The following is a 27866-nucleotide window of genomic DNA, read 5'->3' on the forward strand; positions in this document are numbered from 1 at the left end:
ACATAACTGATACATGATTCCACTTATCCGAAAGTGCCCAAATAAAAAAACACACTAAAACTGTAACAAGAGCTACCTTTTTAATCTCACTCTTTCTAAGCTGAACCCTCAACAAACATAATCATGATAATGTGTCACCTGAAAGAACCTCAGGTGCAGAAAGCTGAGAATAAAGTTGCAGATCGCGTAACCATACACTGAAATGTAATTCCTATTTAAGGATAGCAACAAGTGGAGTGCGAGAGGATGACTGGGTCTGTATATGTGTGTGTGGCAGCAGCTCAGAGGCTGGTGGGGGGTTAGTTTGAGTTTCAAAGCCCCTGGTTGTTCGCCCATATTTCACACCACGGTGACATCTTAAAGCCTAGACAGGCCTGGTTGCTTCGCCCTCTCTTTCACTTTCTGAGAAAAAAAAAGGGGAATTGGGATGTGAGGGAGGGGGTTACTGAAATATATGCAAATAGTCCCCCAGAGGGGATACGAATTTTATGGGTTTAGAATTTAGTTCAGCCAACCTGAATAATCAAATGTGGGAACAAAAAAACGAGCCCCCCCACCACCATCCCACCACCACCACAACTCTGTACCTCCAGTTTCAACCCCCACCTCAGGCCTCATCTCTGTTCCCTCCTGCCAGGTCCTCACATAAGAGGAGCTCAGTACGTCCAAACTCTTATTAGGATCTCCTTACGGGGCAGGGGGAATGGAAGAGAAATGAGAGGGAGGAGGGAGGAGGGGGCGAACAGGAGGAGGAGGGGTTAGAGGAAAGGAGAAGAGGGGCTAGTGTACCTGATCAGGCAGAACTGCTGGCTCCTGATTACGACACCATTTTCTCAGCAGGCTTCCCAGCCTCATCCTGCGTCCGTGAATATGGAGCACAGGGCCAGCCAATCCCCTCGGCGCTCCCTCTCATCTAATGGCAGAATTAAGACCGTTTAGAGTGATTTCCTCTGCCTTCATGGTCGAACTCTGAAAGAGCTGAATCTTTTTTCCCTTTGCACCGATTTACAATGTGGGGGGTCTGGCATGCAACGGGTGAGAGAAAAGTTCTACATGACTGAACATAACATTACAACAGGTGGGGAATTGAGCGGAGAGTCGGCAGAACATGGCTGAGGACAATTTCACTTCACCTATGCATTTGAGGTACACTGAACCACTATTTCAGCATGGCAGAAAGGTCCATGTGGGTTTATGAGTATACAACCAGCTCTCCTGGGGGACCACAATCACAACCAGAGCTCTGCCTGCTGTCTGTATGTCGCCATCTATTTGGGTTTCATTTTTGACACCTAAACTGGGTGATTAAACACATACAAAGTGATGTCACAGACCCCAGTTACATCGTGTAATGTATTTTAAAGTTACTGTAAATGATCTATTTAGTGTTTCTATACTATACTGTATGTGTCTGCAGGGACACGACTATGAGCTTAATTATAAAAGCACTTTTATTGATTCAGTTTTGAATTTACCCAACAACTATGTAATATATGTTTGTGAAACTTACATTTTTGCTGCTGCATTATCACTCGGACCCCTGATGGATATTTGCTGGTTTGTTTTGAAAATGTATTTTGTTTGGACGGCTAAATGCTTTATTCAACACAATCTGAGTTACATCTGGAACAATCTGCCTGTGTAAATTAGGTCAGCCGAGTCATAATGTCTTTTAAGTCCTGTCTTTAAACATACTTTTATCAGAGACTTATTTTACTTGAGTTAAACACACTCCTTTAAACTCAGAAGTGTTTTTTCTTCACCTGTTTTCTTTTAAAACCTGTTGAGGTTATGACTTCTATATTTTATTTTGCTGCCTTGTGAAACACTTTGAAAACTGCTCAAAAAATTATGGTTGTTGTTGTTTGTCCTCTTTTTGTTGTTGTCGTTGCTGTTGTTGTAATTTTCTAATTTAAAAAAGGGAAAATATCCTCCAGATACGATGGAGAACATTAAGCAATGTCTCTTATTTTAAAGGCTGAACAACTAAAACTTATTTTAAAGGCTGAACAACAAAACAAAGTTTACAGTTCGCTATGAAATTGAATTATTGCTGTGGAAGAAGTACTCAGACATTTGACTTAAAATCAAATCAATATCAATATCAATATATATCAGTATCATTGTGTAGGAATCCTCATACAAATGTAAAAAAGAAACATTCAAAAATATAAAGAGTATTAACAGCATAACATAGTAAGAGGAACTAAATTAAGAATTACGTTTCCAAATTCTGTTTTGTCCATGGCTGCGGAAAGCACAATCGATTTTTGTGAACATGAGCTGCTCTCTCTCAAAGCCAGAAACCAGAGAAGTAAATCTCAAATTTGTGATGTTGTGACTTTCTACGTGATGACATCACAGATTTGAATTTCAGCCCTCTAGTTTTTATATACTGGAAACAGCTGTTTATATATTTTGCACTGTCTTAGACCAAAGAAATAACATTTATGAATTTTGAAAATGGGCATAGTTATCCTTAAGGCCCACTCACACACACATGTGCCAATAGTGATCACAAACATACATATATATTCTTATCTTGATGATTACATGTATTTTAATATGTTTGCAGATAAAATAATAACAATAGTAATAATAATCTACCAAAAGCAAAAGTACTCATGCAGAATGGCCCAATTCCTAGTAATGTATTGTGTTATTAAATATGATTTTATTCATTAATGCATTACATTTAAGAAAATAAAAGCCCCATTGAGATGACTCTCTGAACTCACCATAGACACCCTTTAAAGGTATTTTGCCATTAATAAAACTTTATGATGATATTGCCTCGATTTAATGCAACAAGATAAGTACCTCCAATTTTCGTAATTTTGAATCCTACTCACCATACCTCGTTTTAAACTTCAGAATTGGTTAATTCAAAAGTGCACAGTCACAAAGCTGAAAGCAGGGCCATGTTTGCTAGCTCATGAAAAGTTGACCTTTTGGATGGCTTTCATGAGACAGATGAGATTTGTTCACTTCACATACATGTAATCCCTAAATGAAAGTAAAGCCAGCCAAAGGTTGAAAGCTGATCATGCGTCAGATCAAACTGATTCATAACGACACTAACCCAAACAGGGTGTAAATCTGGACGCAAATCTGCTTAAACTCACTCCGTCTGTGTCAAACTGCATTACGTCGTGCCCATCACTCTGGAATATGGCATCGCACCGTATCAAACAACCACAGTTTGAACCTGTTGCTTTTGTGTTGACCATGCTTAATGATTCCCCCACTTTTCCTCCAACCTCCAGTAGACAAATCCTTCAGCTTTATTGCCCAGACTCAAGGGCTGCAGGTGCACAGGCCACAAAAGGGAGAGAAGAGAGAGGGGGGAGTGGAGGGGTGGAGGAGGGGATGGGAAAGAGAATGGTCAGTCGGGAGATAAGAGAGGAAGGAAAAGAGCCCCCCTACCCTGCTTTAACCTCTACACCCACCCATCCTACCCCCTCACCCCCGGCCCTGTCGCAACTCCTGCAACACCTCTCTGTTTTGCTCCGCTGCCCTGCCACACGTGACGGGAGAGCAAACTGCGAGTGGTGCCGCCTGGCGCTACCAGGCCTTCCTGGGTGTGTGTGTGGCAGGGGGCAGGCGTGGCAGAGTGGCCATGTGGCGGTAGCGGTCCTTTTCTTCTGAGCCAGTAGAGGAGCAGTAATGACTATAGAGCTACAGCTGTGCCCACTGAGGCTTGCCCTGCCTTGCCCTGCAGTGGCCCCTCAGCCTCGTCTCACCATGCTGCCCTCTGCTCCTGGCCCCTGAGACTGTTAGTGGAAGTCACACAGTATGGAAGTATTTTTCCTCTCTGAAATCAACTCGGGATTCCTCAACCTGCCCCTGAGTATTACACAAACACAAAATAAAAACATATGTTCAGGAGGATTTGTGGGGAGTAAGGGTCAACAGTTTATCAGACCAATTATTGGGGTCGATATTTGGCATTTTGCAGATTATCTGTATCGGCATTTTATTTTAATGATTGCTGAAAAAATTAATTAAAAAGTGCAAAAAAAAGTGTCAGCATGGGTGGAAGTTTTAATTTGAAAAACTATTTTTTAGCTATTTTTTATTTTTATTTTTTCATTTTCTTATTTAAATTTTCACTTGACTTTATAAAAAAAAATGCTGGGAACTTGTATAAAATGTTGAAAGTTTCAGTTTTGATTTAACATTTGCTAAAGGCATTTAAACAAAGTTTTGTGTTGGAGTTTGTAATATTCCAAATTCTAAATATCAATGGAAAGATTTTCAATTTTATTGTAAATACATATCGGTTACAAATATCGCTCACTGATCTCATTAACTACTTATAATCGTATAGGTATCGTGCCTTAAAAATCAATCAAAAATCAATCGGTCGATCCCTAGTGGGGAGTTTTGATAGTTCATCCTTAAGGTAGAGAGTTTAAACCACGGGCATGGAGTTGCAAGGGGGACTAGCAGCTTCCTCTCATGGTTGCGATAAATTTGTTATTTCCATTAAGGGCCACTTTGGAAGTAAGCCTTCTCGTTGATGCTTTTAAATTGCTTTCCTCTGGGATCTTTTATCATGATAGTCCTTTCAGTTATTGTGCTTTTAAATTCCTTAAAAAAATCAAATCAAGAGATTAAAAAAAATGGGTCATATGAGACATGTATGTTAGTAATATTAAAGAGTGGTATATGTATTTCACCCTCAGAAGTACTCGTGAAAAATGTACAGGGCTCCCATACATTTTTTACCAATTAATTTTTTAAAGAATTCCATAACTTTTCCCTAAAATGTTCCCCCATTTCCATGACTTCACTTAAGTAGTTTAAAAGAAGCAGGCTTTTATACAGAAACATCATTAAAGACGCACTTGCCTGACATTTGTGTCAAAGCAACTTTACTTTCTTGTAAGACAACTGGTTGTATATGCCGACAGAAAGACGAGCACATGCAGGTACTTCACAAAACATCAAGGCCACGTCCCTTTTTGGGGAAAGGAAAACAGACATTTCTGCCAATGTCAATGCATTTTGACGTGTTTGGATGATCATTTTTTCACTCTGAACCCATTGAGATCAGAGACTTTATGTATTGACTCGAGGGCTGCAACTAATGATTTTTTTCATCATCAATTAATCCACATATTGTTTTCTTGATTCACTGTTTCCCTGATTCATCGTTTGGTCCATAGAATATCATAATATGTCCATTACGGTTTCCCCGAGTTCATCTTCAAATACTTCGTTTTGTCAAATCAGCGGTCTAAAACTCAGATACTCAGTTTACGACGATAAAAAATAGAGACAAGTGGCAAATCTTCATGTTGGAGAAGTTGCATGTTTGCAAAAAAGCGACTTATCTGTTATCAAAGTGGATAATGTTTCAAATTTATCAGTGAATTAGCATCTATTTCAACTCTAAGTCGTCGTGAACACTGGTGTAGGTACTGAGTGACAATGAGAGTGAACGTAATTGTTATTGCTCTATTGTTCTTTTCACTGTCACTACTGTGAGGAACAAAATAGGTGAAAATAAAAGTGAAATAACTATTTGACAATTTAAGTTCAAATGAAGTAAGAAATGAAAGTTTTTGCATTTGTAGGTTTTTATTTCTGAAGCTTTGGACAGACATAAAGCTGCTAGCAAAAGTAAAGTACTTAAGATTGTTGATCCTGCTAGCTTTGCTTATTTGTTTTATTTTTAGTACAACATTTCAAAGCCTAAGTTGAGATGTAAACGGAAACTGCATGAGCAGCTATTGAATAATTTTTAATCTATTTTGAAAGACCTGAAGGCAGAATTGTTAGAGTAACAGAGCATAAACTGATTTTTTGGATACTTGGTTTGTGCTTCTTTTTGTTCAATGTAGTATTATACGTTCTCCTTTCCTGTCTTTTTACATGTGTTTTTTTTTTCTTGTGCTGCTTTCCATTTTGGCCAGAACTCCAGTGAAGAGTAAGAGATTTTCAATCCCAACCTGGTTAAATAAAAAATATATAAATAAATCAGCACATTAAAATAACATACTGTATGCGTCTGTACATAGGAATTTATACTTGCATAGATGGTTTGTGTGTATTTGCAGTTTAATTATTCCTACTGTTACATGGATGGTGTCTTATACGCCTAACAGGGTGTGTCATCCTTTAGAGAAGACACAAAAATAGGTGTCATTCATTCATTCATTCATATATAATTTGTTCACTTCTGTAATTATTGCTGCCAGTCAGTCTGTGTCACACTGTGTTTTTATTAGCTTTCATTAAATCTGCATCTTATTCTGTGTCTATTTCTAAATAAATCATTGAGTGTTGCTGCATTTCTTTGGTGCCTCTGGAGGAATAGAAATAAAATCAGCCAAAGAGTGAGATTGAAGGTTTGTTTGTTTGTTTAAATGATTCAGGTTTAGGGACGGCCTGTACAGGACACACCGTGTGAGTCACAAGTAGAGCAGAGGTGTGCTGCTCATGAAGAAACACCTAACCGCACCAAACTGAAAAGACTTGGCACGCCGGGTCCGAGAGCTGTCTGTAACTTCATGTTACCACATGTAGACAACAAGCCATATACGTTACCCACTATACACTGACAATAATAATACTCCAGCTCGCTCTCTGCCACGTACATAAACACAGAGACCTGCCTATGTTACTGGAGCTGCTGTGTTGGGAACACACCCTCGGGGACAGGAATAACAGGCCACTCCAGAGCATGAGGACATCTGAGACACAGTGGCACCAAACAAGCATGATGACTCTTTAACGTCTCCTTATCTCCATCCCTAATCCTCGGCCGCTTCACCGTCAGCTACTGTTTACACCAAGCACAAGTCAAGAGTAAAAGCAGAAAATGGACTTTCTTAATTCTGAATGACTTAAGTCCACTAGAAAGCCATTGAGGAAGGCCTCTAGTGTGGAGGGAGCCTCATATTGAATACGGATTGAAATTTACATGACAACTTAGGAAAAATGCTTTTTTATTACTCATTCATCCCCTAAATCACTTGGCTCCCCCGCTCCTTTCCTCTGCCTGAGCTATTAAATCACCATCTTGACCCTTCGACCTGGGGCCGCAACCATAAAGAGCCCCCTGTGGGTCAGAGGCCTGATTGTAACATTTGAATATGAAATGGACTTGGTTGGGCCTGGAAACAGCCCCATGCGCTGAGACACAGGCTGACCCCCAGGAGAGAGGCCTGCCTCAGCAGCCCCGGGCCCAGAGGCTCCCTTCTCCTCTCAGCGAGGATTTACTTGGACTTGAGGAGGAGGGAGAGGCAGAGAGAGAGGGCTGAAGTCGGGGGTGGAGGGTGAAGCGGGGTAGGGGTTGAGCGAGAGTGAGGGAGAGGAGAAAGAGAGAGGGCAGACATTTGAATAAGACAAGAAGCGATTGGTGTTTGCATGACAAAAGAGCCCGCCATCTCCCCTGATTGGTGTCACAGCGCGGCACTAAAGCCATGCAGACCCCCCCGGGGTGGGGTGATGTGTGGAGCACAGGCATGTTTATGCATCCAAGGTGTGATATTAGGGAGGGAGAGTGGGGGCCTGTCGTCAAGTTTCGGGTTAAGAAGTTTGTGCGCATATTCTTAAAAGAAGTTTGCATTATTCTGACCATAAATTTACAATTTTAATTGAAAATCAAGTCCAAAAAGTTTTTTTTTTTTCTGTAAAGACTGCTTGAAACTTCTGAAGAAGCATTAAAAGGCCTTCTTTTCTATCAGTTATCATAACGCTGATCTCAACAACGTAATTGCCGAGATCTAGAAATATGTGGCATTGTTAAAAAAAATCCAAAAAGCCAAGAAACACAAGCATTCAGGGGTTTGGACAGTTTGTACTCCAGCCAAAAGTTAACCCAAACAATCTAAATCACTTGCTATTACAGAGGAAACCCAAAAGTGAGTTCACTCCAACTTATGGTAACAAACTGTCATTGCACAGAAAAACTGGGTGCACACAACTGTGAATAAGTATGATGGACAGTTTGGCTGATAATTTCTTTTATTTTCATTCATCTTTTATTTCAAAATAAGTTTGGGAGGGGGGGTACCAAAAAATGGAGGAGTGAAAAAAAGTCTTAAGGCCGTGACACACCAAGCCGACAGTCAGTCCAGCCAACGCTGGGCCGACGGCAAGTGCCCGCTGCCCTCGTCGCCGCAGTTTGGCCCTGGTCTGCTTTTTTTCAGGCGATTCACCAAGTTGACCGGGTCTTTAGTCACTGCTGGTTCTCTGGTATCAGTTCGGTGTGTCCCGGCCATAAGGTGCACGGGGAAGGCAAAGAAGTCTACGGGCCCTGACACACCAGGCTGATGGTCGGTCGTTGGTCAATATTGGGCCATCGATGAGCGCCTCTCACCCTTGTTTTTGCTGTGTGTCCCACACTGTTTGCATTAGTTGGTCCCTGCCTGCTTTTTTTCTGGCCAATTCAGCAAGTTGAACTGGTATCAGACACTGGAGCCTGTCAGTGAAAAAAATCAGTAACTGGCAGTCTAGCTCAGCGCACGAGAAGAGACACAGAAGTAAGAAAACAAACGGATAAAGTCAAGAGGGTATGAAATCAAAACAAACTTGATTCATTAAGTTTTTTTTTTTATCTACTAAGGTTTATAGCAGAAACCGTTCATAATTGTTTGTGTGATTGTTCACTAGCGCACAGTTAATATATTTTATCTAATATGCTAACTGGCATCTTGAATCCAACTTGTTGGTCTCTTGTTGGTTTCCCTTTTTGAATGACGAATACACACAGCTGCTATAGAGTTATTTCCTTTCATGCAGATGCAGAACACACATGTGGGGTGTCCATTAGCTGTAGTTTTTGCGGTGTGTTCAGGTGCAACTTTTTGGCCAAGATGCAGGTGAGGGATGCAACTGTCAGCCATTGTCACCATTTATTATTAATTGGTGTCTGTTTGGTGTGTTTGGGCCTTTAAAGGGGGACAACCAAAAGTGATTTCACTCCAAATAATGGCAATAAATTCTACATTACACAGAAAAAAGTACTTTGGGGGGACAGTTTGGCTAATTCTGTTGATCTATTGTTTCCAAAATAAGTTTGGGTAGAGTCGAAGTTTCTGGAACAACTTTCACGGTAGGAGGGCAAGGAGGAAGGCAAAGAGCAACTTCCCAATAAATAATCCCAAATTAGCAAGGAATTAGTAAAAAGTTACAAGAAAATTACCTGAAAACTAGCACACAAAGAAGAAAAGAAAATGGTTTAAAAAAGAAAGAAAAGAAAAGGCTTTAAAAATGTAAATACTAAACTTTAAACATTTATTAATAATTCAATTATTATTTTCTGATAATTGTAACATTTTTCTCTCCCCTGTCTCTCTCTTTTGTCTTTTCTTCATTTTTCCTTTTCTCGTTGCCTTTTTAGCTATGTTTTAAAAACAAATCAAACCCATTTGCTCTGGTTTCAACATTTAAATACTTGTGAACACAAAATGTCAATCCGGGTGTCAAAGGGTTAACTTGGTGAATAAACTTGTGGTATTAGCAATATAGAATGTCAAAATTTATGAAAATAAGGTGCTAAACAACGGTATTATCTTTAAAAAAAAACAACTGTCTGATCTTGGATAAAATCAGCATCATCTCCACCTTTTTTTCTGAAAGTAAATACTGGGGTGCTGCCCCGTTCCTAATTATTCCAGAGAGGTGTGAAGACCAGCACCCTCTCCGTCCCCTGCTGGGCTGTCAGTGGAGTCGTCAGCTACTGCAGGTGGACCTCTGGCACCACCGAGTCCTGAACCATCCATCTCCCTCCTGCACCCACTCCTTCTTAACGTTTGATGGGAACAATGACAAAACAAGAGCAGAGATGAGAGAGGATCATATGAGTAGGCAAATCCAGGGTGCTATGAAGGGGATTTCACAGCTCAATAAGTTTGGACAATTTGTTTACAATCCCCATTATTACAGGCCCCTTGGGAGTAGGTGTATATAAATATTGATGCATTTGAGATATGAGCAGATTAGCTGGGAGTTTAGTCCACGCAGGAGAATGATGCAAAAAAAAAGTGCCTTTAAGTGCGAGAAGACGTACCACAGGGGGTCAAAAAAAGAGGGATAAGGATGAAGGAAGTGCGAGTGAGAGTTAGGGAGGTCACACACTCTAAGTCGCGCACACAGTGCACACAAGACACACACACACACACACACACACACACACACACACACACACTGACCCCCTGCAGACAAAGCCTCCACAGGATCATCTGGGCAGTGCTGCTGGCCCTCAGGGACACACCTCAAAGAGAGATGGCCTGACTAACTCTCCATGGCAACTAATCAATAAGTGACAGAGTCAGTCAGGACTGACCCGTAGCCCAGTGTGCTCCACCTCCCCCCATGTTCCCAGGGTTACACTCCCATAAACCACACACACATACATATAGACGGGGCTACACTAAAACAAAGTGCCCCCAACCTGACCAGGAAAATAAATCTTTCCTCTACTTTGGGTGCATTTGATCATTTTTTCTACACATGCTTTTGCCTCAGAGTGTGTTTTTATGGTGACGGTGCACACACATGTGGGCGCAGGTTACTCTATGGCCACAGCTCCTGACAATAGCAATATGATCAGACCACACCGCCATTGTGTATCTGTCAATCTGTGTTCCTTCTCACTGTCCTCAGCAAACACTAATCAATATCTGTGGCCTAGATGAGAGGCCTAATCTTCCCCCTTGTCACCCCCTTAAGTCTTTGTCCCCCCCTGACTTTGCATTGTCTTGAAGCAGTCCCATATTTCGGCTGTCCCTAGGCATAGTATATACATCAGCACACATACACTTGGCCCAATTTTTTAAGGCTTACAAGACAGGTCAGAAGTGGGGTCAGAACTCTAGTTTGGTGAATTAAAAGCAACGCTACATGCTCCAGTGTTCATAGACAAAGTGATGGGTTTTTCAGAAAGGGACCAGCTGCAGCAGACACACTTTTACACACTAGAGTGTGGTGCCCCAGGAGCCAAATCACCCCACAAAATCTTGTCACTGTACATTTCTGCAAACAAAGGATATGTTACTTTTGCAAGTTACTATGTAGCTGACATGCTGAAAGTGAACACTATGGTTAACATATGGTTAGGTTTAGGCAGAGAAAAACTTGGTTATGTTAGATAAAGGTCATGTTTTAGCTTAAAATACCTAGTTTTGGGTGAAGAATCCCCACTGGAAACACAGCAATGTCTCTGTAAAAATAAACATTTTTCATGGCATCCTCAAGCCTCTTCATCCTCAATAAAAAACAAAAGTCAGAGAGACAGCACACACCAACAGGCCTCTACAAAACATCCATGTTTTGGGGCTGAAAGGCTGCTGTAAAAATGACTACCCGTTGCAAAAAATATCCAAGATTAAGCTAAAAAGCTGCTGGAAACACAGCGATAGGTCCCATGAAAACTCACATTTTTGAGTGCTAAAAAGCCAATGGAAAAACAGGTACAGGCCCCTAGAAAACGACCATGTTCAGGAGCTAAAAAGCCGCCGAAAAAACAGCAATGGGTCCCTAAAAAGCACCACAATTGTGTACTGAAAACCTGCTAGGAAGACAGCTAGGGGTCACTAAAAAACATCCCTGTTTAGAGGCTAAAAAGCCTCTGGAAACATAGTTATGGGTTGCTAAAAAACATCTATGTTTGGGGCTAAAAATCCACTGGAAAAACAGCTACGGTTTGCTTAAAAACACCCACATTTGAGGGCAAAAAAGCTACTGGAAACAGTAATGTTTCCCTAAAAATAACTGGTTTTGTTGTTTGTTGGTCTCATACAGCGGCCTGCAGCTTGGCAGGAATCTCTCCTACGTGACACGGCATCCAACATCCCCTCCACCTCCCGATGACATTATCAACTTATATATTATGTCTCGTCAGAAACGTTGATGTGACATGTATGAAGCGTGCAAATGTATTGATTTGTGTTTGCGGAAACGTGCTGAACATTTTCTTCTGGTGACTGTACTGAGCTTCCCTTCGTGCACATCAGAAGCAACCGTTTGTATGTAATTGCCCTTACAGGTTATTCAGGAAGAGGCCTCTTAATCCAGTTTCATTCCTGGTTGTGTGCTCCTGTATATGTGTGCGGGTGGTTTTACACATCTTCCTCCAACCGCAATTACAAGCGACAACAAGTTCAAGTAAACCTCAGTAGTCGAACAAAAACGTCAAAAGGATCCGTGTCTGAAAAAACTCTCTTAAACATACAACCCAGGCGGCGGAAAAAACAGAATACTCCCATTTCAGCTGTTCGTGTGATTTGTATTTGTTTTGTTTGGGACAAAAGAGGCGGTAATCCTGTCTTATATTTGACAAGTCTCATATTCACACACACCTGCTGGGACAAAGTAAACACACCTTCAGAATCAGACACCTTAATGGATGACCCTCGCATTAAAACCTAAGTCAGGATAAACCCCAAAGTAGGCATGTTGACATGACAGACATGCCCATTCCGGATATGAATGATGAGAAGTCGCCACATCATAGCCAACGCAACATGTACAGTGTATACAATCTGTACATAGGTCGAAAAACATCGTGGCCACGGTGCTTGGTGATTTCTCTTCTCCTCTGTTTTGAGGATTTCACATGCATTTTTGGTGGATCCCTGATTTTTAAAAGGTTCAAGTTAGAATGATTTGTTACACAGGTGTCAGGTGTTTCTAACAGGTCTTTCAACAAAGATCTCCCGAATCAGATCAAAGCTGACGCAGGAAAAACAAACCTATCAAACATAATTTCTTACACTTGAGCATGTATTTTTTTTAAACTTATGCAATTTTGCACCCTCAATTATATCTTTATGTACCCGACCCTATAGCAGATTGGGCACCTGAAAGTCTATATGGCCTTAATTCTGCTAATTTACTTTCGACTGACATAAACACAAGTAACTTGCTGCTGGGCGGATGCAGTTTCTTCAGTGGCGGCGTGCTTCTCTTTGAAGCATTTCCCACTCAGCATTCCTTGTGGTTGTGTAAGGCATGGCGATCCAACCACAGCTATCATTAATGAGCCATTTGCATCACGGAACAAGTCTGTCAGTGCTCACATGCGTTCAGGCAGGGAGCTGAAAATTGGGGATGTACTTAAAAGAGGAGAGGTATAAAAAAATGGTCAAATGTGATTTTCTAGTGTCTGTGGTGAGTGCTGTCAGTGAATGAGTGAGTGAGTGGGTGAGTGAATGGAGAGGGGATTGAGAGGACGGTGCAGTGGAGAGGGATGGCTCTCAGTGGGTCAGCCCAAAAGCCCTGACCCCAGGAGGATTTGATGCCATTTTCCCACGCAGGGAGTCGACCTGAGAGGAGCTCGTTAACAACATCTGCCCCAGTTCAGGGAGATTAACCCCCACCCCCAACCCCCGCACCTCTACACACTCACACATACACACCGCTCTGCTGTCAATCTCGCTACCTCACACGAGTCCCACCGCTCTGGACAGGCCTGCCCAAGCCGGACAGGCCACTCTAGGCCCCTCGAGGCTCAGCTCAAAGGGCCTCCTGAAGATCCCAGCCACAGCAAATCAATACAGTCTGACTGTCATAGGTGCAGTCCCTAACAGCGCTCACACACGGCACTCATCGCTTACACTCAAACTATGTCACAAGTGAAGTGAGGAGGTTCCAGATTTGAGTTTGAGATTACGTGAAGACCTGAGAGTATTTTCGGAAGGTGTGTTCCTGCTGGAAGTTGCACAGCCAGTCGAGCAGGCGAGTTAGTGATGTCACCAGCGTCAGTCTGTCAGCCAGATTTGTGTAATGAGTTTTCCACTCATCACGCTGACGTAAAAAGACACTCGAAACACACTTTTTACCACCTAGTTCACATATACTCCCAAAGACATGCAACCGGCAGGGCATGTTGTGACATAATATGAGGAAAGACGCATGTGAAAAACAGGATCAACTGAAACGCGGCCTAGAGCACTGCTGCTGTCGAGCCGGAGCCCTGCATGCGCTGCACACATGCATAGGTGCTCGTAGACACACAGTGGCAGAATCCACTGGGAATCCGCTGAATCCATGTTCTACAGGGCTATAATTAGGTTAGTTTTTGGAGAGGGGGTTAAACAAACAGGGGCTGTGAGGTCATAGGCAGATGGAAGTGGGATATGCCTGCACTTGCTGAGTGGGCACAGAGCTCCACATGACAGGAGAGAGAGGCCCTCCGGGCGCTCAGCAGGGGGAGAGCGAGGGGGGGATGGGAGCGGGGAGCCCAACTCGGATGGCCTCACTGCCAGAACATTCAAACGCAATCAATAGCCGCGCACGGTGCGGCCACACACCTTAACCCAAACACACAGTTTCACTCTGAAATCATCATCAGGCGTGACATTTTTGTGCCGATCCCAGAGATCCCACTGAACTGTGCTGATATGTTTAAACTTTTGCATCAAGCACAAACCTCCACATTTTGGTTAAAAACTTATTTATGAAAGGAGTTGTGCAGGTGAAAGCCACGCTGGACATAATTTTCAGAGTTCGAGAAATGACTAAAAACCATCGGTGTGTCTAGGCCACAGCAAACACCTCTGACACCGAGGAGCAGGAAGAGAAAAGCTGCTTAATCACAAAAAAATGAGTTGGAAAGTGTGATTAGGTGACGGGTGGCTGCTGGCACGCTAGAGTGACTTAAGACCCTGTCAGTGAATGCAGGGAGGTCTGGATAATCTTTCCCTCCACAAAGGTGCGTGGGGCTAATCCAGGCCGCTGTGCTGAGCTGTGGATCAAGTCCTACAGGGAGTGTGGGAAGGCCAGCAGGACTGCCACTGCTTCGGCCCTCTTGGTGGCCAGAGCTTATTTATCCTTAGGTACACTGCAACAGCAGGCCGACCCATTCTTCCACACACCTTCACATTATTAGTGTCAGCCACAGTAAGAGTTGTCGAGGGCTGTTAAATTCATGGATGTGATGCAATTTCTGCATAATTTGTTAAAAATGAAATATATATTATAGTTAACTGAGTCATCACTAAATGTAAACAGAAGCATCTCAGAGGTGAACACATCACCGCAGAGAAATTTCAAAATGTTCCAAATGTAAATCAGCACTAAAGTTTCTGCGAACATCAGAAATGATATGAAAGATTAAATGAGAAAATCTTGCATCAACCTGCATAATACTTAAATAAAATGCTTAAGTTGAAGTCATTTATTACATATTTTCCAAGCCAAACAAACTCATAAATTATACACACTTTGGCACATCAGCACTTACACACAAGTCATCACAAAACTTTTCAAAACAAGTCTTAGGCGGCATCACTTGTATTTTATGAGGCATATTTATACCTTTGATAATATATTATTTGAAACATGAGTGAGCTTAATCTATTTTTAAATTCGATGTGATGCTCATCTTATTTCTTTATTTGTTTTGGTGTTATTTTTATGATATTGTTAAATGAATTTTTAAAAAGTAGAAATATTCTAACTCAGTTCTTCTGAAAAAAAATCTGAAAAGCACCTTCAGACTGACTGAGACAGCAAAGTGAATACAACCTGTGGAATTAAATAGTCTCCCATCAGCAAGAAATGCTAAAATAAGAAAGTGAGTTGGGTAAACTTTGGGAAGGAAAAGTATTACAACAGGATAAGAAGACTTGTTATTTTTCAAGAACAACTTTAAAAAACAAATTCAAGAAAGGGAAAAACATGAAAAGTATCCTATTTTTCTTAATTCCAAAATTAAGAAGTCAATTAAAAAAGGCTTAACGCAAATAAAGATCCAGTAGAGCTAAGAGTTAAGTAAAATTATATTTTCAAATCCATGTTGACAACAATACACAAGCATTTTTTGTGTTCTGGAAAACAACGTATAATTCCTCGACCATCCTTAGACTTTCAAAGGAGCCAAATTTTTTGCATGGTTTCTACTGCAAGAAGAAAAATCTGATCTGCTACCAAAGTGGAAATATTACTGTGCCTGTATTTTCCTGTTAAAAAAAACAACAACTTTCAAGCAAACATGTTAAAAATGTAGATTCTCAATGACTGAATATTTTGGATATCCACTCAAAATCTGCGGTTTGATCTTTACAAGGTTATCATTGTGAAAAATATCAGATTGTCGTTCAGTGTGTTTGAAAATCTGCACACCAGTGAAATAATCACTTTTCTGTACACCAGAAATATTTTAAAGTCGTATTTCCAAGCCTCACATTACACACAAAAGACAGAGTCACGAATCATGTTTCGTACAAATTTATTCAGCATTTAAGAATAGAGGATGGTCTTAAAATATGTAGAAACGTCAGTTTAAATAAACCTTTCCGTTCAGGATAATGAGTAAACATGACACTGTCAAAACCATCACAGAAAATAACATTTTACAAAAAACAAGAGTCTGAACATTTTTTTCACGTGACAAAACATTGGGTTCACAAGCTAAAGAAAAAAAATCTTACTATAAATAAAACTTGCGTTGCGACCCGCACAGTCTTAACATTTCATTTTAACCTAGGGGTAATGGGGGGTGGGGGGTGGGGAGAAAATAAAAAGAGACTACAAAAAATTTGGACACAGTCGAGACAACTGACATTCTACAAATTAAGTGTAAACATTTATGAACCAACTTTTCCATCCAGCTTTTCTGAAATACACCAGCCTCTCTTAATGAGGCCACATGCCTTTTCATAGAGAGAAAATATGGCATTAATTAAAATATAGAAGTCCAATTCTTCTACATAAGTTGATTGCTTATACTTGTGATAAAAAGCCTCTTTGCAATGCAATTAACTCTGATGGGCTCAACGTTCAGTCCATTTCAAATTCATTTTAAAAAATGGACAACTCAAAGAGATATTGAGATAAAATTGTTTTTTGAACAAAACTGTTGAACGTTGTTTCTTTAGCAACCAAAAAAAAGTTAAAGTATCCGAAGTACTTTTTTTTAAGAGTTTGAAGTCTTTTTCTTCCTCTCAGATGTGGGTGAGAGGTAGCGTCCCATTGACGCCAGTCCCTGCGCTCTGATAGTGCGGATGGACGCTGTGTAACCGGCTGCTCTGCAGGGAGGAATGTTCTGCGCTGTCCCCGCCGGGAGGCAGATACATGCTTATCATATCCCTCAGGTCCCCCAAACACGCCCGCTGAGAGTGGGACGTGATGGCCGGCGGTGGTGAGCTCGGCTCGGTCTTGCACACGGACGCCATGGAGCTGAGTCCCATGGCGCTGCTGGTCTGCTGCGTATACGCTGGAGACATGCTGTACGTGGACGCCGCATTCATGTAAGTCTGCGCCGAGGACATCATCGGGTACTGGAGCCCTGCCATCTCGTATCGGTGCATCTGCTGGATCTGGGGGCTGTTCATGCTGTGATGCTGAGGGTAGGCCAACTGGTCCTGCATGAGGGAGTACGCACTGTTTGTCCACCCGTTCATGTGCGCGTAACCGTCCATCCGCTGCCCCACCGACACCGAGTTGTTGACGGCGTTGGCTCCTGGCGCCAACAGTCCCCCCGGCAAAGAATACTTGTCTTTCTTGAGCAAGGTCTTGGTCTTCCTGCGGGGACGGTATTTATAATCCGGATGCTCCTTCATGTGCATTGCGCGTAGACGCTTGGCCTCGTCGATGAATGGTCTCTTTTCAGCGTCGGTCAGAAGTTTCCAGTCAGCACCGAGCCGCTTGCTGATTTCAGAGTTGTGCATTTTGGGATTTTCTTGAGCCATCTTCCTCCGCTGACCCCGGGACCACACCATGAAGGCGTTCATCGGCCGCTTCACCCGCTCCTGGTCGCTGGCACTGTTGTTTTTAGCGCCCGGCGCCGAGCCCGAGTTGGACTGCGGGAGCGGGGTCTTGAGCTCGGTTTCCATCATGTTATACATTCAGGCGGCTTTTAGTGTTCACTCACAGGCACATAAAAAGTTCACAAAACAGCGCCAAAAGTCAAAGAGGTAGAGGTACTGACCAGTCTCATAAGAAGATGGAAAAAAAAGTTGTGCCCAAAGAGGCAAATGTGTCTGCAGGTGCTTCTGGTTTCTCTCCGCTCAAAGCTGCTCTGTCCCCCACGGCTCTGAAACAGAAGTCTGTAAACTTGTTCGCCAAGCTCATCTGTTAATAGGCCTAGTGGCCGGACCATGTGATGTGGATTGACAGCATGACAATGAGGGACAGGCGACCAATCAGCGCGCAGCTCCCGTATCAAGCGCGTAACCAACCGGAGCGCGCAGCGCCGTGTTTTGGTTAGAGGAGGAGGAGGGAGAGGTAAAGTTTTAAAACAGCAGCGCAGCTCAACAACCTGAGCGCAAATGTTTGAGATTTACAACCTTTATCATGTGAGAAGTTAACGGAAAATGCAGCAGATTTATTTCTGTCGTTAAACAGGAGTTTTTGGAAGTAATTACATGTGAAAATAGTTTATTTTGTAAGCTCTTTTTTTCTACATTTGGAACTCAGATGAATAAAATTGCAAAAGTCAAAGGTGCAAACAAAGTTTTAAAGACTGTAGAATACTGTACGCTATACCTTATGTGATAAACATAAAAGAGTATGTGCAGTATTTGTGCTGCAGGGAGTAAAAGTCTTAAGGGATCACTGTCAATAAATTAATTGCAGAGGCGAATCCCAACAGGCCGAAACCCACTTAAAATGAGCGCAAATACTTAAACTGAAAAGTGGAATATTGAAATAAAATGTGCCCTTTTTCATCTTTAAATCGTCAAACACGCCTTTGTTGCTTCAATCACAAGTTCACAAAATAGATTCCCAACATTTAAAAGAAAAACGTAAAATCTAAGTCTTATTTAGGGAATTTCAATACTGTAAAAAAACAACTACAAATGCCCTTAAAATGTTTCATGACAGCATTTTCGGAACACATTCTTGGATTTGTATTTTTTTTTTCAAGAGATCTGAATGTATTTCCTTTAAACAACTTAAAAGGTAACCTGCCGTGGAGCAGAAATCATTTCATACATAAACTCTGGTGGAGGAATATTCTCCAAGTGTCAATGTGGTGAAATAAAACAGAACAGGCTGACGACTCCATTCATTTAAATAAAATATATTTTTAAATAAACAATTAAAAAGCACTTTTTTTAAATTAAACTGCATCGACTGCGTTGACATGAAAGTAAAACAGTAACACTCAGTTTCAGATGAAATGAGTGGCTCGGTAATGTGTCTGTCTCTGCAGCGTTAAGGTGCCCACGATACAAAACTTTAATACATCAACGACCTCTTGTGGAGGGGACGGGCTATCTCTGAAATCCCAGAGGGAAAAGTTTACTTTGGGACACACACACACACACACACACACACACACACACACACACACACACACACACACACACACACACACACACCTCACTCTGTTATGTGCGTGTCAGCTTGTGTTTGCTGACTTGTTTTCTCTCGGCGGTGTTAATGCTTATTAAAATGATTACCGTGGAGTGGCCTTTCATTTGCATGTGTCTCCTTACAAATGACCTGAAACGCCGCTGAAACCGATCTGCCCAACAGGACGGCGCTCACACCTGCTAATGATGACGAGCAGATCGCCCATCGAAAACCACTATTAACACCTCGGTATTTACAGGAGCTCTGCAGGGAGCGGGAGGAGGGGATGCGCATTTTAGAGCGTTTCACCTCCCGGAGCTCCAGAATCTGAAAAGTATAGCTTCATGCGTTTTATTATAGAGACAGGGCATGAGCGTACAGCCTTTTTTTTTTTTTTTTAATTTATGCAATCATCGTTGTGTGGATAAGATGAAATATTACAAATAAAAATACAACAGTGTGTTTGGAAATATTGCCTATTATAGTTGAAAACACACAGACCCAAGATCAGCTCTTTTTTAAGGGCCCAATGACCTGCTTCTGTTAAATTATCAATGAAACATCTGCCATTATTGCTTTTGTGTTCTCTCTATAATGAATGAAAGTTTTTCCAAAATAAAAAAGTGAAAATATGAGTGCTTTTCAATATAGATTTTTTTGCAGCCATATAAAAATAATGAAAGTCACACTACTCAAAACATCCTTAAAGAAAAATATGACTTTTATATGAGACTACATATGTAAAGGAAAATCATTTTCTCACAGAGAGCCTATAGTCCTTCAGCCATATATAGTTGTAGTAAATCAGCTGAAAAGAGACATCACTTCATGAATTTAATTTTCGCGTTCAATGGGGCGTCACAAACAGAGCAAGTGCAATAAAACTAACGTCCAATTAGCAGCCATCTATTCTCAGGGACCAGTTATTTGTTTATCTGGGCAGATCTCAATACTGATCCGCTTGTAATCTTCTTATGGAAATTGACCGGTAGCAGAGAGAGAGAGAGATAAAGAGAAAGAGGGGAAAAAAACACCAGGAGTAACCCGGAGTTTGGTAATGAGGGCCTCTGTGCAGCTAATTTCCTAATTAAGGAAGGGAAGGACCACCAGCATAGTCTGCTCTGATTCAGACTCAACAAGCCTGACAGCCCAAAGGGGCTCTGAGGGCGCGCGGCTGCAGGATCCCACTGTTGAATGTTGGGAAATATGTGGATGTCCTAATGGGAGGATGTAACCTGCATGCAGCTCGATAGATCATTTAATGTTTGTTAAAAAATGGATGAATTGTGCACGCGTTTCCTCAGAAAGCATCGATTTTTCAGGAGAAATCTCGTGCATTTGAGCAGTTTTCGTTACAATAAAATATATCTGATAATTATAGACACATATTTAGTTTAAATTTCACATTTATGTTGACACAGCACTAAATCAAGTGGCTAATTTTGACAAGAAATTGAAGTTTTTTGTTGAATGAAAGGTCGAATTGTGGCCTCTGGGCCTAGAATGTAAACAAAAAAAATGTTAAGTTATATTTGCAAAAAGCTTTAAGGGAATTAAATCTATTCAGGTCGACACAAAACCACATTAATCCCATCTTTGAAAACAGTCGAGTTCTCTGCATGCCCGTATCCTTTGCTCGGCTGTCAATGGAGCTTTATGGTCAGACAATCTGAATTAATGACGGACAAAATGCGCCCAACTTTAATATTATACGCGGAGACACAGGAGCTGCATGTCTGCCATTCAGCTGCAAATAAGTAACTGATAATAGCTTGTAATTTATTGCCTTTTTATTGCCCTTTTACCGTTATAGCCTGCGTATACAGATATTTTCTTTTTCTTATTTTTGATCCTTCCCGAATAGGATGAAGATTTTTTTTTTCATAATCGAAAGTCGCATCTCATCCCACAATAAACAACATTATTTTACGTGTCCATTTTAAACCCCACGACCTCCAGAATCAATAACTTTTTTTGTTTCAGCCCAGTGACTGCGGACAAGGCCTTTGAGTAACAGTAATTAACAAAGAATGGGTTTTCAATTACAGCCACAATGGAGACTGTCTCATTAAGATTTGCATGATTTTTGGACCAGGAATGCAAATGAAGATGCAATTTACGCACGGTCTGCTGTTCCTATTGTGTCGGCGTGAATGGTTGCGTCCTCCCAGTTCAACACAGGTAAAATAATATTCACGGGTCATTTAAAGGAATAAAAGTGACGCTTTTATCACCTCTTTATTCCACAAAGCGGGGCTAGTATTCCTGATGGTAATTTGACTTATTTGACCCAATAAGAGACAAAAAATACTTAACAAAAATAGCTTAAAATGTTTAATGTCTGTGTGTAATGCAGAGTCATGGCTGAGGAGACATTTATCATCTGACTCTGTCAGATTTTGTTTTAAATCATTTGGGGTGATATTAACACAATTTTACAAACACTCTTCTCATTAATTTATGCCAGGAAATTCTTAATAAAGCTGATAAAAAAAATCTTAAGGCCTTTAGATGTATTTTATTCTTGGATGCTGTTTTGGAAAATTTGACATTGATTTTATAAGCTAGTCCTGCAACAGGTATCATAAACCCCAAACAAAACCCAATTTATATTACATACTGATACCATCTCAGAGGCTCTACATGGCAGATCATTAAGGAATTTCACATGTGATATTGGTTTATGAAAATAAAAGCTTTGTATCATAAAATAATAATAAGAGACTTTTTTTGCACCCTGCTGCTGCATAAAATCCTGTTTGATTGAAAACTTGTGCTCAAAAACTACAAACTCTCTTTGAGAAGCAAATATCAATTAAAATAGCCCCAAAAAAAGAAAAAAAAAATCTAAAATAAAGACCTGAGGATTTTTCTATCTAATTAAGCCTCATTTTAATATGCTGAGTGATATGTGCAAATTTAAACCATTAAAAAGGATGGCCAAAACCTTTAAATAAATATGCAGATTTGCTGAAGATGGTGTTTAGACTCTTGTATGTCTAAGTCTACTGTGTGTGCATCGGGACACAGAGTAAATAAAGGTAAATGGAGGCCTGGTCTTTGAGGGAAAACAAAGTGATTTTCTTAAGTGCTGCTCCATGTCATCACTTTTCCTCGACTGTTTCACCACAGAGAGGCTGCGTATGGAGCTTAAGTCATCACGAGAGGGAGAAACACATGAAGCAGGCAGATTAGAAAACTCACCTACATGTTGGGATGCAGCCTGGCGATCATCTCTCACTGTGGGCCCATCAGTACAAGTTCAGCCATGAGGTGGAGGGACTGTCACTCAAACCTTCAAAAAAAAAAAAAAAAAAAAGAAGCACAACAAACAATCAGAGGACAGATGCATCGATTTTCAGGAGAGCTTTAGTGGAGTGTTGCAAGTCTGTGAGGAGGGCTAATGGAGAACGCTGCATTCTTGCCTCCGCTGTGTGATTTGTGTTTTCATTGTGGCTTTGGTGCCGGGAGGGGGTGAAGCCCTGAAGTGATGTGTCCGCCACCTTGTTCAGCTCTGTGGAATGTAACTTACTTATTGACCTTGGCTTGTAAAACAACATGCAAAAAGCTGTTTTTCCTCCTGTAGCTGCCTGCGAAGAATGCTTCAAACTTTCGCCTCTTTTTCTCCCCGGCAGGCCAAGCATGTCCTTCCTCATTATGTTCTTGTGTGAGCAAGGCCAAGGCTGCTGACACAGACCCAGTGTAATCTCTTTAACCCGCCACTGTCATGAGCAGACAAGGCGTGACCACCCAACACTCTGCTCCATCTCACTTAGCCAGGGGAATAGTTTTTCACTTCATCACCTCTTTGGGGGCTTGTAGCTGCTTATCATTTCGGGATGCACATTTCAAACGTATTTGATCAAGTATGCTCGACACATGAGCGCATGCAGAATTGCTCAGCAGCACACACACACACACACACACACACACACACACACACATACACGGCCGGGGTTAATCATTGTTACAAGGCCACTTAATATAATCTTGTGCAGCAGTGTGCAGTTAAAAATTCATATACTCACTGACCCTTGGAGTTCCCATAATTGACACGAGCATTTTTCCCCGTGGTTATTGACTAATGAGGCTCAAATGAAATTATATCACAGCAGAGGACATCGGTGGAAGCATTTTTAAATGAATACACAATCATTATTAGCTCCTTGAAGTCATTTCTTAGACAAAGGCTCTTTACGTTTACTTAGCAGATTAGGAGAAACACTCATATTAAAACATTTGGTATATGACGCGTTAAATGAAAAATAAAATTAGGGTGAATTATAAGCTCTTACCCATTGAAAGCTAATTTCAATTCAGTTTAAATTAAGCAGAAAATTTCAATAAATATGGTTTTGCTTCTGAGCCACTGGGTGAGGCTGGATTAAGCCATCGAGCGCGCAACATGATGGCTCCTGTGTTTGCTCAGGAACAAAGTCTCGCTGCCTGAACTTCCTCAGCTAAAGCTTGGCTCACACTTGAACCTCTAATCTGCGCAATCTTCATTTATCCTATAGAGACATCATATTACATCTCATTTGCTGGTTTTCAAGGGGTTCGCCACGCAGTCGTTTTCAGAGCGAGATGCACTCTGAATAATGCTGCAACAAAAGAGAACGCAGTTTAAATTAGGCCTCTGGATGCTTTTTTTTCTTTTCCTCACCAGCATTAAAGTTATGATATTCTGTCAGCAAGCAGATGCCTGCTGCCTGTGAATGGCATTATCAAGCACCTCTATATGATGATCATTTTAAATACTGTTATTGCCTGACTGGCTAATTACAGCCCTCATTATTTTCCATGTATCTTTTGAATCATTGCCATGTTCAGTTTTTCCAAAAACAATGGAAACTTTCTCCGTTTTTTGTTTGGAAGAAAGTGCTGAATCGCCACTTTTTGCTTTGCGCCATGCCCAAGCAAGCGGCCCTCTTTTGTTTTAGCCATAATTGAGATCCCACTAATCTAGCCTCTTTTTAAAAAATGAAACAGTCTCTTTGTCAAGCCTTCATTAGTTTAAGATAATATTGTGAGAATGCGCAATTAATTTGCAGTGCAACTTTAATTAATTAAATACACCCAATTTTGTAATATGATTAATGCCACAGAGTTGTTATCTGTATTCTCCTCCAAAATGAATATGTAACAGCGATACGGCGCGAAGCATTAATTGCAGAAATTGGGGCTTTTAAGCAGCCAAAACTAGGTTAGGTAATTATAAGAGGTAATTTATTAAACCTTAAATAAAGAAACAAACAAGCATAAATTGACATATAAATCATGAGTACCATTGTGTGTAATCTGGCTGTGATTTGGGAGAAAATGACAAATCTTTGTTGCGTGCAGAGCACTTGATAAAGCAGATAGTGGTCATAAATTTAGTCCCAGTCAAGGTCTCATTAGAGGAAGGCATAATTTAATTAAGAGTTAGCCATCGCCCTCTAAATATATTAATTACCTTGAGCATGACGAGATGAGTGCGGTGATTATTGCGTATTTCATTAGGGCGAGTCTTCTGGGAGAAGAGCAAACTAAGGTGGTGAGCTGACTGTGTTGACAAGATAATGGATGGGCTGGTCGGAGATGAATTTGGTCACCTTGCCTTTGGGTTGAGCTCAGAGGAGGTGAGGCAGAGGACAGCGCAGGTCCTCGAGAAGGTGGGATGTCTGAGACTTAAAAAAAAAGGTTCGGCAAGTATCACGCTGAAGCAAATTTATTTAAAAAAATGTAAGAGGAATATGAGAATAAACAATAATGACAGCAAAAATTAGAGCCAGCTCAGGATAAATAATAGCAAGGTAGTAATTATAATATATTACAGGTGGAGGGGGAAATTGATACAGCAGAGTATCGTGATATTTTCCATGGCAATATTGTATTGAAACAAGGATGCCAAGTATTAATTTCGTGTTATAGTAATTATCAATATTGCAAATAAAAATCAAACTTTTGTCTTGTTTGAATGATAAATTCATTGCTTCTTTAATCCACTAAACACATTTGGCTGCAATAAAAATGAGATGAACAGACTGAAAACTTTATCTTCTGAGATGAAACAGACAAAGTTTCCTTTGGGGACATAATTTTCAGTTTTTGAAAAGGTATAAATTGCACTATAAAACATTAAAAATCGCAGTAAGATTGTATTGTGACTTAGATAACGTAATATTATCATATTGTGGAGATTCTGCTGATTCCCGCCCCTATGATATGGCCTGTGTCAGGGGGTGACAACTCCTCCCAATATTCAAATATGCTAAATTGATAAATAAAGAAATTGATGAAAAATATAAATTAAAAGCAATTCAGGCAACCACCCAGCGCTGTAATCACAATCATAAACTGCTAATCTTAACTTAAATTGGCATTATATTTACAAATGGTTCTAGCATTAGGGGCATATTCAACTAATGTTAATGTCTTTATTACGATCTATTTGCCAGATATCTCACGTGAAGTCTCAGTAAAGTGTCAATCAATTATGTGCATTTATATAGATGGCAATAGCTTTAATTGATTGCATATTTGTATACTATACTTTGTAGCTATATTTGCTTATGATAAATAATTTAATATAGTAAGAGATTAGTTTTTAAATGTTGATTATTTTTGTGTGGACCCCTAGACCACCTGGAAGATTAGGCCCCCAAATGTTGACTTCATGGCTACGGCCTTGAATAAAAGTGTTCAGTATGACAAAAAAATCCAAAATTCCAAATATTATGACATATATACTGGAGTTTAATGTGACAGTTCAATATGATATATATATAAATATATATACACATAGATAGAGATTTTTTTTTTATTTTAAAGAATGTATACATTTATTTTTAATCTCTTCAAGGTTGTTTACATCTATTGTTGCTGTAATCTGTAAATCTTGTATAGAAAAGAAAAAATATTTTAAAAATAAACAAAAAAGCAAGTGAAATTATAAAACATATCAGTGAAATCATTACTGTGCTTAATTTTTAGTATAAAAGTAATTGCGTCAGTTCACTGAAGCTCCATCCTTTGTCGGTCACTTATACTGCTTCTCTTCTACATCTCGCTTCTATCAACTTTCACTTTTCAATAACCACAGCTAACAAAGAAGTACACCACGGTGTGTCACCTATTTGTACACACACCCTAACACACACACACCCTAACACACACACACACACACACACACACACACACACAGACCAGAGGAGTGCAGAGGCGACGGCTCATTGCCCCATAGACTGATATGTCAATGAAACATACAAGATGTTGCCACTGCATTGGAGCGATTTCCAGCCTCGCTCCTCTCCTGGCTGACAGCAGGACAAAGAGCCTAAGCTACTATTATCTGGAAGCAAGCTCTCATTCTTGCTTTCATCTTTCTCTTCACTTACACAAACATAGATGTACGTGCTTGTGCGAACACACGGGGCTCAGCAGAAAGTCGCCAATGCATCCAGAGTGCATATCAGACAGGACAAACCTTTGGCATTGTAGGGGGGCTTTGAACATTGTGTAAGTGGCAGAATGGTTGTCAAATAAGAGAAGTGTTGCATGAGTTCTGACTTTCTGAGACTGTGTCAGGATTTCTGCAACAGGACAGAAGGGTCATGACTTTTTGCACAAGTTAATTTTCTCTAAATAGTTGTCTTATTTTGATTCGTCTGATAACTAGACCCACAAATAAAAAATTTCCCTTGGTAGAGTCGGACATATCTTAACAGATATAACAGTAAACACAACTAACGGAACACAAAGCTCCCTGCACCATCTCCCTGAATGCCCCCTCCCTCTTCTCTCCTCTCTTTACCACTAACCTCCTCCCACTCTGGCCAGAAAATTGAGGACACTCACCAAGGTCTGACTGGTCCCAAGTCTGCTGCTGCTTCCCAATCCGCCTGTTAGACACACCTTCACCAGCTGGCTGTCAGCAGGGCCAGGAGCAGGACCATGGACTGGAAGATAGCAGTGACATCCACAGCCCCAGAGCCTCAGCCCAGACTCCAACCAACGGCCATTCACACGGCGGCAGCACCACCACCACCACCACCACCATGGCAGCTCCCAGTGCAGCAGAGGAAACATAAAGAGCGAGAGAGCCGGGCAGTCACTGGTGTGGTAGTGCACACTGCAGCTGAGCTCTCCCTGCACTGGGACCCATCTCATTCAGCCAAGATTGCTTCATACAAAAGTTGACAATGCACCAGTGAAAGCCATTGTTGATATTCAACATTTTTTAAATAGCTGAGCAGAATAGACAACATGGCAGGCTGCAAAACTTGGCAAGGGAAACTGACCTGGAGCTTCCCGTTTGAAAGGGTTGCCACGCTGGGTGAGAGGAGAGAGGGCTATTGTGTCAAAAAAAAAAAAAAAAAAAAAAAGAGGGAGAGCTGGTGTGAAAGAGCTCAAAAAACAAAACATCTCCCATCCCGAGAGAGCAGAGTACAATGCTTTCTGTGCAGCAGGAAGAGGACAATCGGCTCGCACGGCCACAAGCATATACGCATTACCAAGAAAAAGCAGAACAATGAAATCAGAGCAATCAGATCTGTTTTAAAACAGGATATTATATTTCTGACTCTTGAACCAAACAAGGAAGCTCTAACCACATATAACCCTCAACA

At 40.9% G+C, this 27866-nt stretch overlaps 1 protein-coding gene and 1 long non-coding RNA gene across 2 annotated transcripts; both read right to left on the reverse strand.

Moving 5' to 3' along the window:
• Positions 1-790: 790 nt before the first annotated feature.
• On the reverse strand, positions 791-27342 carry LOC148188878 (uncharacterized). Its single transcript, XR_015777247.1, has 3 exons — positions 27097-27342; positions 22462-22552; positions 791-913 (listed from the first exon to the last, which is right to left on the reverse strand). It is a non-coding gene; the product is annotated as an uncharacterized LOC148188878 (long non-coding RNA).
• sox3 (SRY-box transcription factor 3) lies at positions 16170-18040 on the reverse strand. Its single transcript, XM_042493604.2, has one exon. It carries the CDS (start codon positions 17802-17804, stop codon positions 16902-16904), a length of 903 nt encoding a protein of 300 aa, XP_042349538.1. The 5' UTR covers positions 17805-18040; the 3' UTR covers positions 16170-16901.
• Positions 27343-27866: the final 524 nt, after the last annotated feature.

Source organism: Plectropomus leopardus, chromosome 8 (genome assembly GCF_026936395.1).
Source record: "Plectropomus leopardus strain MGB_pleo_1.0 chromosome 8, ASM2693639v1, whole genome shotgun sequence".
Classification (NCBI taxonomy): domain Eukaryota; kingdom Metazoa; phylum Chordata; class Actinopteri; order Perciformes; family Serranidae; genus Plectropomus; species Plectropomus leopardus.